The sequence below is a fragment of the Pseudopodoces humilis genome, chromosome 7, assembly GCF_049639895.1.
Source record: "Pseudopodoces humilis isolate 2021_Gansu_Grassland_sample_001 chromosome 7, ASM4963989v1, whole genome shotgun sequence".
In the NCBI taxonomy this organism is placed as follows: Eukaryota; Metazoa; Chordata; class Aves; order Passeriformes; family Paridae; genus Pseudopodoces; species Pseudopodoces humilis.
The window spans coordinates 23,070,468-23,087,265 of NC_142206.1; the positions used below are offsets into that span (position 1 = coordinate 23,070,468).

Below are 16,798 nucleotides of genomic sequence, written 5' to 3' on the forward strand. Positions count from 1 at the left end.
ATCCAGTTCACTGGAGAGTTACCCTGGAACAAGGGCTTCCTATGTGGTAACAGTCAAAGTGAACATTTCAGGAAAGATCCCCCAAGCAGCAGAGGAAGCGAATGGCAGCACCAGCATGAGGCTGAACCAGCCCTACAGCGCAGCTCGAATGACCGCGGGATGCCGCAGATGGCGGTGCCAGCAGCGATAGCGCAGCCCCGGGACATGCCTGGGGGCTAAACCGGCTCTTGAGGCAGCAAAAGCAGTTTTCTTTCAGCCGGGGCTGCCATTGGCTGGGGCAGGATTGGCAGCCCGGAGGAGCGGGCTGTGCGGGTATATGTAGCGGCGGTGGCGGTGGCGGTGCCCGGTCCCCAGCGCACCATGGAGCTGCGGCGCTGCCTGCTCCTCACCGCGCTCCTGCTGCACGCCGCCCTGCCCTTCCCCGTCCAGGTGAGAGCAGCTCCACGCACTGGGGCTCCATCCTCCTGCTGGGCTCTTCTGCCGCCAAACAAACTGCCAGGGCGCGCTGTGGTAAATTTTCTGCAAGAAAATGTTGGTGGTATGATAATAAATAAAGGCAATGTAATGATTTAGTTCCTCCGTTCATCTGATTTTGATACTATTGTTGATGCATTTGTCAGCTATGGAAGAATAATGACTTTTACCTGTTGGTTTTGCAGGAGAACTATGAAAACAGCACAACAAGTAAGTGTGATTTCTAGCATATTTTAAAAACACCTGTTATTTCTTGACTGTTTGTTACATACTTGGTTTTGACTTGTTTTTAGAGCATGTGAAAGCACTGACAGGCCTTTTGAATAAGGCTATGTTTCATAACTTGTTATTGAGCTAAGTGCAGATGTATTTTTACAAAGATGTGCTTTTGGGGCATGGTTTCTTAGGTTAATTTAGATGTGCTTTCACAGGCTTGAAAATAAAATTTTAATTAGACATCTTGATACCTCTTCATTAAGTTGAATGTTATAATAAGACTGCTAGTTATTTGCCTCCTTGCCTACCTCAGTACAGCTGTATGAGAAAGAGATGTCAGGCATCAAAGAAAGCTTTGCTTTGTTCTTGTTTGGAATAGGCTTAGCTGAACAGCTTTTGTTAACTTGCAAAATACGAGGAGATAATTGCAGACCTTCAGAGGTCAATGGAAAGAAAACTGTAGGCAGACTTTAACTACAGCAAGAAATTAACAGGCTGGGTGTAATGTGTGTAAAAAGAAGACACCTTGGAAAAATTTGCTTGACATAGAGCAAGTCAGTGACAAAAGAAAATAGACAAATTCTGCTTTTGAACTGTCATTTATGGCATGGGAAAAAAAAAGGATGTTGTAAAATTACTGCTCAGTATATTTAGAAGGGATCAAGGGACACGCTTGCTCAAGTTCAAGGTAGTCTGTTGCTCAGACTCAAAGTTGCAGGTTTATTGGAACAAATGCATACAATGACCTGTAATTTATCCTAACTGCTTTTTGTGCCTTTTGAGATACCTTTCAGTATGTAGAGTGTAGGGAAATCATGAGCTGTATAATTTTGAAAGCCTTATCACACCAGATGTTCATTTCTTCAAGGAGATGGCAGATGCCTTCTGTGGTGTCTCATTTGGGTTTTAAAAAGAAGTTGCAGACTTTATGTGCTGAGGAACCTGAAGCCTAATTTCCACTGACTTTGACTACTCAATTAATCTAGTGCCTCTTGGGTGCATAAATTCTGGATCTGGTCAACCCATCTCGAAAATGTTCTTCCCTGCAGGATGTTTTTAGATGTCATGGATCTCTTTGATGCAGCTGGTGGGAACTTATTGAATTTTTCTATAATAAACCACCATCATTACAGTGGACTTCCATTGCCATATAACTGAAGTAACAGCCTGAAAACACAGACTGAAGTCTTTTTGGCTCAATAAAAGCAATTCTGTTGTGGGTGCTAGATAGAATCTGTAAAGGAAGACATCTTCTCATTTCGTTTGAGCAATAATTATGAAAAGGGAATGATGCTTCAAGGTGTGATAGAGCTTGGCATATCTTTTATTGAAAAAAATTACACTAAAATTTGGGGCACAGATGGGCTTGGAAATAACTGTTTATATGAGTGTTCACTGCTTCAGTGTTGAATTGGAAAAAAAAATTGTTTCATACTTTGACAAGGAAGACTGCAATTATTAGGAAACTGGAAGAGATTGTCAGATAGGCTTTCAACATATCCATCATACTTAAGAACAGGTCAAACAAACTGTGGTCAGGAATAGTACAGAGAAAACTGTGTCTGCCTTAAGGAAAGCAGACAAAGTGATGACCTCCGAAGGTCCTTCTAATTTTTAAGCTTTTTTTTTATATTATAACAATGAAGGTAAAAATATATATATATCAGGTCATATTTTCACTCCTGGTTTGTATCTAGAATCTCGTATTTGGTAAAAATCAGAAGGCATCGCAGTAAAAAGGCACCTTAAGACTCAAAATGGTACCAAGCTGCTGTCAGGTGCATATTGAAGCTGAGATTATTTTCCCCATGCTAAATTATAGCCTCTATCACATGTTGGAACCTTATTCTTTGTCACTGTGAAACCAGGGGATATTGTTCAGCTGGTTAGCCTGCACCTGTAGCAGAGAAATCTGGGGACAAAGTATGTTTTTGTCACTGGTTTCTTTTGTAATTTTCCACACTGAAACGGATCAAATGATTTGCTGATTCTTAGATGGTAAATTATCAGGATTCTATTCCTCAACACAATCTACTAGGAATTTTCATAGTCATTTGATTAAATATCCCTTTAATTTCTGTGCCTGTGCATCAGCTGGTGCACTCTGTTCCCCTCCACTCAAAGGGATCTGCCAAAGGCATTCCCATGGCTGAGGAGGTTCATGCTGTTGAACACAGTGAAGTTGCACTCAGAATCTAATGCTTGTCTTTTTTTTTTTCTTTTTTCTTTTTGCAGCAACAGAACCTACAGAGGTAAGGAAAGCTAATTCAGCTCTTCTGATCACTTTGGGGTTTAACATTGTGGAAAGTAAGGTCAGGACTCTTACACTCCACCTGTATCTACACCTGGGCAGCAAAGTCTTCTCTGCTCAACCGACTCAACTGCATCAGAGTGAATCTGAACCTTACTCCACACTTCATACTGCATTTGCTTTTATGATATCCTTGTTTGCCAAGGTACCAAAGAGTATCTACCACCCTGTGGTCCTTTACACATGGCACATTATATAAAAGCTGCATTGGTGAAAGATACTTCCAGTGGTAGCCTGGACACTATTGAAAATTTATATGTTTTATTATTTAATGTTATATTATAAATTGTGAGATAATACTATTGTATTGTTCTTGCAGGTTACTACCCAAGAGGATATATTTGGTATGTATTACTCCATCTTCAGGTACATATTTGAGGGGATATACTGATTGTTATCTACTCAGTAACTCCAGAAAATAACACATGCTTAACACAAATTAACCTTTATGAGGAATTTTAAATGAATGCACTCACCACAATGTTTCATGCAAAGCAAAGTCTCTTGGTTTTGGCTAATTGCTTGGCCTTGCTAAAAACCTCAGCTATTACTTTTGCTAAAAATAGCTCTGCCTAAGTAATGTCCTGAAGTCACTTCCAAAGGTTAGAACAAACACAGAGGTCGTGTGTTTCTGCTTTTTGTTGATGTCAAGGCTTGCTGCATAATGTGCAGAGTTAGCTGATTTTGCTAGCAATCCCTAGGAGTCCATGATGCTGGGCTTAGCTGGGGGCATCAGTCTGGCCCATGAAGCAGGAATGCAGTTCCAAAATCACTGATTCTGAGGGTTTTGCAAGAGGTCATCATGTCCAGCAAGAAGTAGCTGGAGTAGCAAGAAGGACTGCTCTCTGTCTATTTTTGCTTTTGGTATCTTATGTTGGGGATTTGAGTGTGAATTGCTCATAAAGAGGTAAAACTGTGTCATCTCAGGCCTAAAAATATAATGGCTAGGAAAAGAAAAAACAAGGAGAGAATGAAACAATTGAAGGAGAATGGCTCTTGGGACTAAGTTAATGCCAAAATAAGCACAGGGAGGTTCTCAAGATTGTGTCAGTGAACAAACATCTACATGAGTGAACATCCCTCCAGCCCCTAAATAGGCTCCGTAAGTTTCACATGCGGCACTGGAAAAATCATGCATCATCAGAGTAACAAAATCAGGATTCATATTTTTTCTGGGAATGAGAAAGTGATACTGTTGTGCTTCTGCACAGAATCTCCTTCACCTACGGAGACTGATGAGGAGGACGAAGATATTTTTAACAAAATTCTGAAAGTTAACAAAGGTAAAGCCACCAAATTCTTGTTTGTAATGGGCCTGTCTTTGTTGCTTTTTTTGGGTGATGTGGGAAGTACAATGTGTTACCACAATCTGTGCAAATGTTTTTCCCATCTTACACACCACCATGTAAGAGATACCACTGGGGTTACAGTGTGGTCTGCTGAAGCCCTACAGTGTCTCAAAATTATTGTGTCAATGCTGAAGATGCTCCCAGGTGTGGAGGCAACTGAAAACTATTCAGACAGTTTCTTCAGCTTTAGCTTTCAACATCTTTATCATTCTTTGGGCATAAAGTGTGGGTATTTGCATGCTTTGGTATTTAACTGCCTTTTTCTTGCATTCAGCCATCATTTGGCTTTTCAGTACAGACTGCTAGATAAGCTGCAGTCAGTTCCATGCTCCCTGCTCCAGACTTCCTTTCCCCTCATCCTTCCAAACATTCCCTGATCTATCAGCTTGTCTATCTCACATTTTCTCCTCCAAGAGTCATTCAAGTGACTTTGCTTGAAATAAAGTAGTCTGTAGAAGGAGACACCAAATATTCCTACAGTTTTCTCCTGACAACACTCCTTTTTTTGGTCTGCCCATCTTCTTGGGGTTTCCTTATTGGCACCTCCTGTTTTTGTCCAACACCTTCTGGGGGAGATATTTGATGCCACTCATTCAGTGTCACATGATGTATGATTAAATAGTACCAGAGTAGAACATCATTCTTACTATTGCTACTGTTTGTTTTTCCAAGTGTGCTTAGCAAGTGTCCAGCAATTTATGGCTCAAATGTTTGCACCCTTTCTCTCTCACCAGACAGCTCTCAGTTGTTGCAGGAAGGTGACATAGTTCCACGAAGGAGTCGTAGTGCCATCAACTGTCGCCATTGCAACTGGCCCCAGTCCAGCGATGGGATTGTTCGTATTCCCTATGAATTGGATCCTACTTATGGTGGGTTTAAATTTCAATTTTTTTTTTAATGGATCTCATTCAATATGCCTCAGAGAGAAACTTACATCGAGTGAGCACACAAACAGTTGAATAAATCAGTTCTAAGGATTTACTGGTGCTGTGCAAGCCCAGACAAATTTTAAGTTACAAGGATCTGAACCAGAAACAGATCAAATTTCATTGACACATTTTGCCTGCATCATGTTTTAGGACTGGTCCCTTGGAGACAACAAAAACCATTCCCTCTAATGGTGTCTTCCAGAATAAGGTTCATGACTATTACAGTGGGGCTTCAATGGTCTGCTTTTCATCAGCAAAACAGTTTCCCAGAATTGTCTCCAAGTGTCCAATAAGATACATCAAAAATCACCACTATAATTAAGAACAAATCATTGAAAAAGAGGCACCTGAATACATATGGACAAGTATCTGGATAAAGAGGATTTTGTGCCAAGCTGTTAAAATCTTAAACAATATTCAGTACTGAGCAAAAAACAAGACAGAACCTAGGCCAATGTTTCTGTCCCTCATTTACCCTGTTTTTGAGAATATGTGAGATTTTAATGGCATCTGCTAATGTTTTCTTGTGACCCCTAAAATTAACCCTTTATTCCCCAGAGACAAACCATGTAAAAGGGATTCATGATGCCATGGCAGAATTTGAAGCTCTGACTTGCATTAATTTTGTGAAGCGCAAGACAGAACGTGACTACCTCAGTATTAGATCTGCTGATGGGTGAGTTGAATGATAAATTAACAAGTTATTTCCACTGAATTTTTCAATCCTTTCCTACACTGATGCTGTGTGACCTCAGAGAGGCTTTTGTTTTATCACAGTGCCAAGGTATCTTCCTTGGATACCTGATGGTGCAAGGGCTCATCAGGTACATCAGGAACTCACTGCAGACACTGAAATAATACAAATGCTGGAAAAGCACCGTTAAGGGGGAAAGAATGCCTAAGCTCGTTTTCCTTGTGTGAAGTCCACACTTCAGCACAACATATATTGAATACTGCAGGTGCTATTTACAAAAATAAACCAGTTTCAACTTATGAAACACAGTGAATCACACTGTTGTCCATCAGGCTCAGAATTAGAGCTTATGAGAAAATAGTTCAACACTTAGCTTGAAAATCTTATCTCCAGGTCTGATACTGTCCTTAGTATTTTGAAACAAAAAATTTGTTATTTCAAGGGAGTTAAAATCCTGGTAAAGTCAGAATTCAGGAGCCTCTGTGCTAACAGAAGTCTTCCAGAAAGTTTTAGCAATGATTTTATGCTTCATTCTTTTATATGCCATGATCACTTTTGCCTCTGTACACTCTGACTATCACAGTGGAGAGAGAGGAATCCTTCCACTCTCACAAGAGGTGTGTGAAGCAAGGCTCTCTGTTCTGCCTCTTTGCCTGCCTGCCAATAAAAATCCCACAAATCTTCTGTTGCTGTTCAATGCCTCTCTCAGCTGCTGGTCCAACTATGGGAAAGTAGGAGGTGGACAGACTGTCTCTGTGATGAAAGGAGGCTGCATGTGGAAAGGAGTAATTCAGCATGAACTGGAGCACGCTCTGGGCTTTTTGCATGAGCACTCTCGAAGCGACAGAGACAAACACGTAAAGATCATGTGGCAGTACATCAGTCCTGGTAAGTACTTTGAGCTCCTCCATGTAGGAAGTGGTGACACATCCTACTGTTCCCAGGTCTTCCTTCTCCCCTGAAGGGAATAGGTAGGAAGCATACTCTAAGTACAATATCATTTATTACAGCTGACAGACCAGACTTCAAGAAATTTGAAAACTCCAATAACCTGGATCTTCCGTATGACTATTCCTCAGTAATGCACTATGGCCCGTAAGTAGCAGCATGGCATCACTATTTTAGGAACCCAAATCTTACATTAGAACTAGTTTCTATTGTAACTCTCTCCTAACTACCAGTTTCCCCAGTTCCCCTTCCGAGAAAAACACCATGAGTCAGCCCAGACAAGCTGCTCCCGAGGATTGGGATACTCCATCCCTTAGCTTTCCATTAGGGAGCTCTCCACTGCTGGGCTTGGAAGCAAAGGAGGGCATCTGGACATTGACTCTGCTTACTGGTGGACATCTCAATGAGACCTATTTAAACAGCACTATTAATCACAGCAACAGCTCATGTACAATTCTTGTTCTCCCTCCAAAGCATCCTACTGAATCCTGAAAGAAGTTATGGTGCTTAGAGAACATTTTTTCTCATGGGTCTTTTCAGATACACATTCAGCAATACCACTGGGAAAGCAACTATTGTACCAATCCCTGATGGATCAGTACACATTGGACAGAGGCAAGGGATGAGCAACTTGGACGTGGCCAAAATCAACAAACTTTACAACTGCAGTAAGTATCTCAAAGCCACCCTGTTATCTTCAACTCAGATTTGGGCATGTTGCAGAAAAAGCAGTTTTTCATCAGACTGTGTGACTATTCTCATGAATTCCAGGTACCCACTAGGGTTACTCTGGGAGGGGATGCAAAGGTGAAGCTGGAGACGCATTCTGATTAGTGAGAAAATGGAAACTGCCTCTAAATTAAATCAAACACATTTGCTGTTAGCATAAGCAACTGCTGTGCAACTGGACAAACTGCATACCACATTTTGAATTTCAATGGAGTAATTTGGTTTCTTACAGTTCAGCAGACAACTATAAATCCCAAAAGAGCCAGGAATCACCACTCCTCATGGCAGATGGTATTTAAGACCTGAGCCAAAACAAAACTTTGAACTTGAACAGTTTCATATTGCCTTGTCCAGTTTTCAAAAGTTTGTCATGCTATTCTGTATGTTTAAATTTTTTGTATGTAACTTCTGCTAGAATAAATTTTTATACACAATCACAGACATGTGAATACAGATCAGAGGAAAAAAAAACCTGATGAAAGTATTACCTCTTGTACCCCAAGTGCTCCTCCTAAGATTAGAATTTAAGCATTGCAGAGGCATCATATTTGAGCTTGACTCTTCTGACATCACTTCCCCTTCTCAATGGAAAACAGTGGCACCAACTGCAGAGAATTGAAACCTCTGACACTCTTTACAGAGCTGCAGAAAGAGATCTCTTGCTAAATGACAGAGTGAATCAATAAAAATTGAATGCTTTTCAGAGCATTATTTTACTTTTCTCTTTGATGCATTATGTGAAAATTGGGACAACACGATACCTCCTTTTAATCAAGATGTAGCAGTACTCTGAAATGGATGGTGATAGATCAGACAACAGAGATCAGTCCATTCTGAAGAGATTGTAGTTGTGAATGACTGAAAACTTCTGCAATCCTGAAGCGAGCATTTTTTCCTCAGGTCGCTGCAGCACGATTCTTGATGGACCTTCCGGGTCACTGAGATCTGCCAACCATCCAAGGAATTACTCAGATAACACCAACTGTGTCTGGCTCATCCGAACCCGATCCAGAAAGGTAACCGCAGCTTAATAGTGGTCTTGAAATATGGCTGAACTTCCTTCTAGGCTAAGCACCTTGTGCTGTGTACAGCTGTTGCCAGATGAGATCTTCTTCACGAGAAGAATGTCAGACTAGTCTACCTTTTATGTACTTAAGCCAGGTACGGGCAACGACAATGCAGAGTTGTGATTTTGAAAAACCTCCACATGTTGGGCTTCAGGTTTGCAAAATCAAGACAAAGCTCCCTGAGCATGGGAGCATTCAGTGATTGGATCTGAACCCTGCAGCTTCAGGGGAAGAGAGGAAAATCTGAGTAAGCGGTTCTCGTCTGTGAGTCCGTGCTTGGCTACTGTTTAGATTCTATCTGTTTTAAAGGACATTCCATGAAAGAAGTATTCTTATATATTAAAAGCTGATTTTCTCTTCTCTTACAGGTTTCCCTGCACTTTCAAGCCTTTCATCTGCAGAACACTAGAGGCTGTCAGGGTGACTATGTTAAAGTTTATGATGGATCTAGCAAGACTTCTCCAGTTCTAATGGACAAGACCTGTGGATCAAAGATACCCAATAGCATAATTGCTTCTAGTAATCTTATGCTCGTAGAGTTCATCACAGACGGTGCCCATACAGCTTCTGGTTTCCAAGCTGCCTTTGCTGCTGGTAAGTCTGAGAACATGGGGAATGGCAAGGAAAACAGTCCATGTCAAATCAGCCTTTCTATTCACTCAGAAAAAACATGGAAGAACTGCTCTCCATGAGGGTCATCACTTCCTACCTTGCTTTTGATATAAGGAATCAGTTCTACACTGACCTCATTTATTCATTCATGCAGATGGGGCCACACTCAGGATAAGTGGTGTTAGCCAGGTGATTCACTGTTCACCTTCCCTCTCAGATATGTGCCATTCCAAAGCATGTGCCAATAAGGGCAATCAATTCAATGACACTGCTACTGTTACTCTCACAGTAAAAAGACAATAAATCATAATGCAGCATTTGAATATATCAGTCCCCTGGAAAAGGTGCAGTTTTTAATCACACAGTTCAGAGAGTGAGACAGATCTACAGTGGGTGAGGTCATCCAGCCCCATGACAAGAGAGGCAGCATTTCCATGGTCAGGATTCCTGGAACCTTTCCAGCTAAAACACTTTTTCTTCAGTCCCATTTAATTAAGAATTAAGGCCACAACTAAACAATCAAGTGACCGCAGGCTTTTGAGTTAGCATGTACCAGCTGGAATAAAGGAATTCCTGCGTGTGTGACTGCAGCCTGCAGCAACTGCACAACAGTGCAGCTTGAGCTGGTGGGAAAGGAAGCTCGGCTGTGTCATGAGCCTTGTATCTGCCATGGGACAAGAGCAAGCACACAGAGTTTGCATTAAACCACTGAAATGCACTAACTTGACCGTATACCCAAACCAAACCAGCAGTTTTGCATTGTCTCTTTGTAGTATCTGTTTCTGTCTGCTGTTGCTATGGAAGGAAAGAAAAATTAAAAAAACTCCCCGTGCCACCTTGATGTGTCCACAAATATAAAGCAATCTTAGCTGCCAGATAAAATGTGATTCAGCATGCACATATTTTAGAGATGCTACGGTTTGTTCAGACGCCTCTGAAAGCTAAGTATTCTCTCATTTCATTTACAGTGAGGACCCAAAGAAGATCTAGCATCCACAACTGACTTAATGAAGAGGAACCTATTCTGTGAATATTTTCTGTGTTTCCTACTTTGTTCCTATCTTGGCTTGGATCAGTATGAAATTTAATTTTATTTAGAATCAAAGTTTTCATCTTCCTGAAAAAGTTTATTCCCCAAGCCATATGAATGTACAAATTCTATACATCTGGTGTGCTCCTCCTTTTGTCTGCACCGTTAAGTTATTACCTCTTTCTATTTAACAACTGAATAAAAAGCTTCATTAAAAAAAGAGTTTCCGTTTCTCTTTTCCAGTAGTCACTTCCAGTCAAACACACTATCAATGTGGTCTGACTTCTTAGCCCCCTTCATTCAGTCCTAGGGATGTCTCTTAAGTCTACCACTGACACCATCATGGGTTTAGTTAGTTGGCTGAAGAGACCAGCTCCAAACTTTAAAATATCATTTTATGGTCTTCACAGTCCTGAGCACAAAAAGGTCCTGGGCATCGTCCTACTCCAGCCTAACATTTCAAACAAAACATTTGAAACAACATTTCAAACATTTCAAAACAAATGGCTTCTCTCTTCCCAATCCTGTTATATCCTTAAATCACAAGAAAGGTGGACAAGACAAATCTACTTCCAGGGAAGGACTGGTACCTCTTATTGCAGTTTTTCTGGTACAGTTCTGGCAGGCAGGAGACAGCTAAAGGTGCTTGTTTAGCCACAAGCCATTTTTGGTCCCACTGAGATTATTAAGCCTATCACACGACAAGAGATGGACCAGATAATGTTACTAGAGTTCATGCAGATGTTCAGAGAAGAAATTTCTTGTTAAGAAAGTAGCTAAGCTCTTCTCTTCTGATCTCATAAGAGAGCTGCAAGAGTGTCACAAGTCCTGGAATGTTCATTTTTTAGCCTTGCCTGCAATCACACTTTAAAAATTATATTCCCTTGACCAAGACAAGCCTGTAAGAGATCTAAGAACAAAATAGGCTGCTATTTTAATCTGTAGCATAGGCAGATAGTTAAAGATATGACTAATCTGAGTATTTAATACTTGTATTTTTAAGTCAGAAAAAAGAGAATACTTTTCCTGTTCTTACCTTGTAACACTAGAAACCTTGAAATTTTTCTCACAGAAATGCATTTCTAGAAAAGAAAAATGGGAAATTAATTTGAATCTCAGAGTTAAATTTACATGGAAAATGGAAAATTATTTTTTTATTATTTTGTTAAAGGAGGCACCGAAAAGACTTAATCTGAAAGAATTTGCTCAAAGGCATGTCTGTGTTTGTACAATATGATGAAGAATTGGTCAGCTCTTGAGAGAAGGTTTAATTCCATTGAAGGCTGCCTCCTTACCTACAGTGGCTGTGCAAATGCCTCTGAACACAGCAATCTTGAGTCTGCTTTAGAAGAGGCATTTTTTCAGCTCCTCAGACACTGCAAGAGGGGTTCAGCTTCTGATGTGTTGTTTGAGTTACTCTGAGCAATCAAGTGCTGCTATCAACACATCATAAAAGGAGTAGTCCATCTAAAATGCTGTTAAAAATGCAGGTCCAGAATTTTTTTTTTGGTCAGTTTTAATTCCTAAGCCCCTGCAAAACAAATTGGAGGAAATAACACTACAAAGCCAGGGGGTAAGGACTGACATCCTAGCACTATTTTTGAGAGGAATTTCAGGTGTTCCACTTGATGACGAAAAGGCAGTCGCAGGTGATTTAGATACTTACCCTTGAAGGAGGAATGATTATTTCAGTAAGAGTTCTGAAATATTTTTGGCAATAGCTGAGAAATTAATAAAGCTGTGGTCATCTGTGTATTGCTGAAATTGCTACAATAGTTAAGAAGTTTTCTTTTTGGGAAAACCAAGCAATCTGTGCCAAGAAAAAAAATTAGACCCTGTTGATGTTAAGAGCCTGCTGTCGCCCTGAAAACTCAGCTTGCTAACATGGTTTTCTAAGGACTTTCCCAGGACAGTAACTGTAAACATAGAGATGTGTACTTTCTTTCTGTTACACGTCTTGTGATGGGCATCTCTCATGGCCAGTGCAGTGGGAAAGTGTTATCCTGACCATCCAATCCCTGGCCATGGTAGGAAGCCTATAAATCCAGGGAGGAAAAATAAACTTTCTCTTCTTTTCACCACACCTCGACCTGTGTCTGTGTGATCTATTCATCTTCAGCGGCAGCAGCCTGCAGTTTCTCCTTTTAATCTCACTGGAAGAGGAGCCACTTTCCTGCCAAGATGCAAAGTCCAGGTCTGCATGGAGTTGGTCTGATCCTTATTGCACAGGACAGGGCTAAAGCTGGTCAGAGACAGAGCCAAGGCTCAGCCCAAGGGTGTGACCACTCAGCTGCCCCAGGATGAGATACCAGTGGATGTGGTGGGCAGCCCAGGCACTCACTGATGCTACCTGACCTGGTGTCAGCCATCAGCTGGAATGTACAGGGACAGCAGTACCAGGCAGCCTGTCTGTGTCTGAAAACCATTTCTGTCCTGAGGATTTTAATGTCCCCTTGCTGTGACCATAAATGCCCCTTGTCCTAATTTCAACCTTAGGGTAGAAGCCACCCTGTTCAGTGGGGTAACATCTCTACTTACTGCCCTATAGCAAAGTGTAACATTTCCCTCATGCAAGTGGGGGTCTCTCTGCAGCTCTAGGGACATACACAAGCCCACAGACAGGGCTGCAGGACTACCTGAGAGTCAGCCTAGGTGTGGTTTCATGAGGCTACCCTGAATGGGCCCGGTTCACTTCAAGCACTCGTTGTCACACACACACAAACATACAGTTATTCCTGCATCCTCTTCCTCATCTCTGACTATCTTCAGAAGAGATATCAGACAATGCAGCACCATCATCTTCAGAGACACTGTCTTGCTGAAGAAAACACCTGCTGAGCAAGACAGTATTTCAGCAAGGAGAGCAGCATCACAAATCACGATGGGAATTGTCCTGGACCCATATGCATGTATGTGCTCAGTCTCCTCTGGGACAGAAGTGGGCATCTCCCTCAGGCAGTCCTAGTCTGGAAGCTGTAGTGGCAGAACAGAGCCCCAAGCACATTTTGAGGCGGCCCTGCAAGTTTATATTTCTGGGGTGCTACCCAAGAGGTGTGAAGCTGAGACTTCTGAACCGAAACTACTTTGGGAATGTGGAAAACTTCATGTATGCAAAGCCTCCCAGGGATGCAGCTAAACATCTCTTTTAGGACACTGTCTCTTCCCCCAGACTACATCCATAGCAATCCAGATGGGCCAGTCCTTGTGGAATGAAATACAAAGATTTCCAGGAATGCCGTGGGGATGGAAATGTGCTTGTGTGGGAAATCACTGGAAGAAGCGGCCAAACAAGGGTTACAAGAACAGCCTGTATTGATAACAAAGGACATAATTCCCATGACACAGCACCCAGGAAGATCATGGAGGAATGCAGTGTTTATGGCATGACCACGGGGTCTATACCCCATTCACCAACAGCACAGAAGGCCTGTCAGTGGAAAATCCTGCACTCACGTGCCAGCAAATTTGCTACAGCTACTGACTGTGCCTTTCCTTTTTCCCACTACCACAGCAGAAAAAAGATTTAACACCCAGCATATGAGGGATAACATTTTTTTTTTGCTTTAGAGAAAGGTAGTGACTTTTAGTCTGCCTTTTTGCTACTTTGAATTGTTAAAATTAAAAAATAAAAGTAACAAAAACTACAACCTTACCTTTTTCCCTTCAATTGCAGTGCATACAGTCATTCATAACAATTATTCTGAATGTCATTCAAGCTTCAAAGCAATTGGCATCATCTCTTGACCAGGAGATTCCAGGAAAATAGTTACAGCTCAAAGCACAATCAGAAGTTAATTAAACAGTAATATCATTCTATATCTTCAATGAATGCCTGTCCTTTTACATGAAGTGATGGATATAAGAGACCAAACAGTGGAAATGAAAGGAAAGCCTTTTTATTTGCTATTAATGGGCAAAATACGTGTTGCCTGAATTTTGCTATTTTATATCTCTCTTGGGAAAATTGTAAAGCCAATATCAGAAGAAATAGGCAGATACAGCCCAGTGATCACCAGGGAAGTTCACAGCTACCAGGGAGATCCAATGTCAGAGGGAGAACCTGGTCCCCAGGCCAGGATGAATAGAGTTCATGGCCAAGTAGAGACACAGCTGTGACAGCACTGGAGAAGGACATACCTCCCATATAGTTAAACCAGAGACTGAAGGTGCTGGTCTGAGATGCAGTGAGGCTCCCAGGCCCATGAGTGGAAGGCTTGGAAGGAGCTCCTGGGTGAAGCTGATCAGGGCAATTAAGGTCTCAGTGCACTCAGGGATCTGCTAGCAAGAAATAAAATGGTGTTGGGAATGCTGCTGCTCTTTTGGTAGCCAGTGGTTTAGGACAGGCTTAGGATGGCTCTGCAGTAGGTACCAAGGTAACCAGACAGCGAATACTGCAGAGCCTCATGAACATGGTACTCTCAAACTGTCTGCACGATGGAAGTGCTTAAATATTAGGAGGATGCTTAGGTAACTGTTTGATTCATTATAATGCTTTCTATCCTTCTCAAGCTTCAGTCTGAATTACAGACCAGAGTTGTGGGGCCTGGTTTTAGTCAGTAGCTATACTATAGGAGTTATTTTTTATGATAGGAGTTTATTTTTTAACTCTCCATCTCTGTTGAGAGTTAATATGTGAACATCGATAGGCCAGGCCTCTTTATTCCATGGTCTTGCTGCTGCCTTGTCCTGCTGGCAGCTTGTTCAATCAGTCTTATTTGTTTTGACTCTTACTTCAAGCAACTTGATGGCAAAATCTTTTGCCTTTCTTTCCACTCCTCTGTCTTGGTGCAGGATGTATACTTCCATTACATAGCTGTCTTCTAGAACATCTTTTCAGATGCTTTTAATCTGTAGCTATTACCTTTTACATCATTGTGTTATGGGATTGTAATGATTGAATTCAGTTGTATTGTCTGTGCATAATCAATTTAAATTGAAAGCAGTAAACTCAGACAGAACATTCACACAAGGAGATACATGTTTTTAATTATTTTCAGTTGACTCTTAGGCTTCCATTTGCTATATACTTTATTATTTGTCTTGTACATGGCAATCTTGGAGAAAATTTTCTATTGGATTTAGCCATACGGAGTTAAGAATCTTATGTGTTTTAGGAAGATTTATGATCGTCTTAATATAAAGATTCAAAAGTTGGTTTTTTTTAGCAGTCCAAAACTGGCTCAAAGGCCTCAGCTTCTAGATATTAATGGTTCTTCATTGTCTTACTTTGCCTTCACTAGCTTGTATAGATCCACCTCTCAAATGCACATATGGGTGCTGGTAATTAGATTTCCGAATACATTTAGATGTCATTTATCTCATTTGTGAATTACCTCCTGAAGTAAAGTGGCACGAGGACGTAGGACTGTGGAGCAGAATTATTAACTTAGGGGTAGCTGATGGATCTGGCTGGTGGAAACCCACTATCAACATTACATTTTGACTGCAAACTCGGGATTTTATTAAGTGAGAGGAGTAAAAAAGCTGTTTATAGGAACACAAAAAGCTGTATGAAATCCCAAAATGTGATTCAAGTAAGGTGTTGCAGGTTAGGCTTAAGATAAATTATTAGAGCCTGAAACATGACTCATTCACAGAAGTGCAACACTGAGTGCCCCAAAGGGGGAAATAAATGGATGCTGCGGTTACAACTTAAACTCCTAAATGTAATCCTTTTAATCTCTTGGAATTAAAACAGCTGTTCATAGGAATGAAGTTGTGAAAGAGAGCTTAAAATATTCCTTTCTGAATGAAACCTAGTTGTAATTTTTAAAGGCAGTGGAATCACTGGTCTTTCTACAAACAAAATACATAGCCCATTAAATCTCCTCTGGTTTTGATCCTGCCTCTTTCCATGGTATTTAGCAAGATACTTTTACAGCTATAACTCAAAGTGTATTTGATACAATAGGATTCAGACTCCTCTTTGCATTGTTTGCAGAAGACATTATTTTTTAGCCAAATATGTGCCATTTCTAACAGCAATCAAGAGCTGCTTTTTGTATCTAAGCAATACTAAGATCTCAGCTGATGGACAACACTCCAGTTTAAAGTGTTCCAAGAGTCTATCAGCTAATAATGTTTATTTTTAGCATCTGTGTGTGTTGGATATGTGCACAATACACCGGATAAATGGGAAATGGATTCCTACCATTGTTTGGTTTGAGAATAAATATTTATAAAATAACATAAACAAAAGAAAAGTAGCACTCTACTTAAACTGATCCACCAAATCTTTTGGTATTACCCCGAAAGTCATGCTCTGCATAATAAAGTGGAGCTGGCAGTAAATATCTTTGCAAAACTAAATGCATCAGTTTGCTTTGGTCTGAAGTCTGTTATCTGGCTCTGTTTCTACCAGTTTCTGATAGGGTGACTGACATTTAGATTTCACACAATATCTTACCTCGACTGACATGTGAGAAAATCTATTCCAATA

General features: G+C 40.9%; 1 protein-coding gene across 1 annotated transcript; it reads left to right on the forward strand.

Moving 5' to 3' along the window:
• The first annotated feature begins 360 nt into the window (after positions 1–360).
• LOC102108933 (astacin-like metalloendopeptidase) lies at positions 361–10,339 on the forward strand. The gene is made up of 13 exons (XM_014251914.2): positions 361–429; positions 660–684; positions 2,926–2,942; positions 3,321–3,345; positions 4,213–4,284; positions 5,085–5,219; positions 5,838–5,955; positions 6,683–6,861; positions 6,984–7,068; positions 7,462–7,589; positions 8,551–8,666; positions 9,086–9,311; positions 10,298–10,339. The coding sequence occupies exons 1-13, from the start codon at positions 361–363 to the stop codon at positions 10,330–10,332; spliced, it is 1,230 nt and encodes a 409-aa protein (XP_014107389.2). The 3' UTR covers positions 10,333–10,339.
• The last annotated feature ends 6,459 nt before the right edge of the window (positions 10,340–16,798 follow it).

Excerpts from the sequence above, each read along its gene's own strand:
- LOC102108933 (XM_014251914.2), top strand. The coding sequence starts at position 361 with ATGGAGCTGCGGCGCTGCCTGCTCCTCACCGCGCTCCTGCTGCACGCC. Across the intron at positions 3,346-4,212 it reads TACCCAAGAGGATATATTTG|AATCTCCTTCACCTACGGAG; the intron begins GTATGTATTACT and ends GCTTCTGCACAG. Across the intron at positions 6,862-6,983 it reads GTGGCAGTACATCAGTCCTG|CTGACAGACCAGACTTCAAG; the intron begins GTAAGTACTTTG and ends CATTTATTACAG.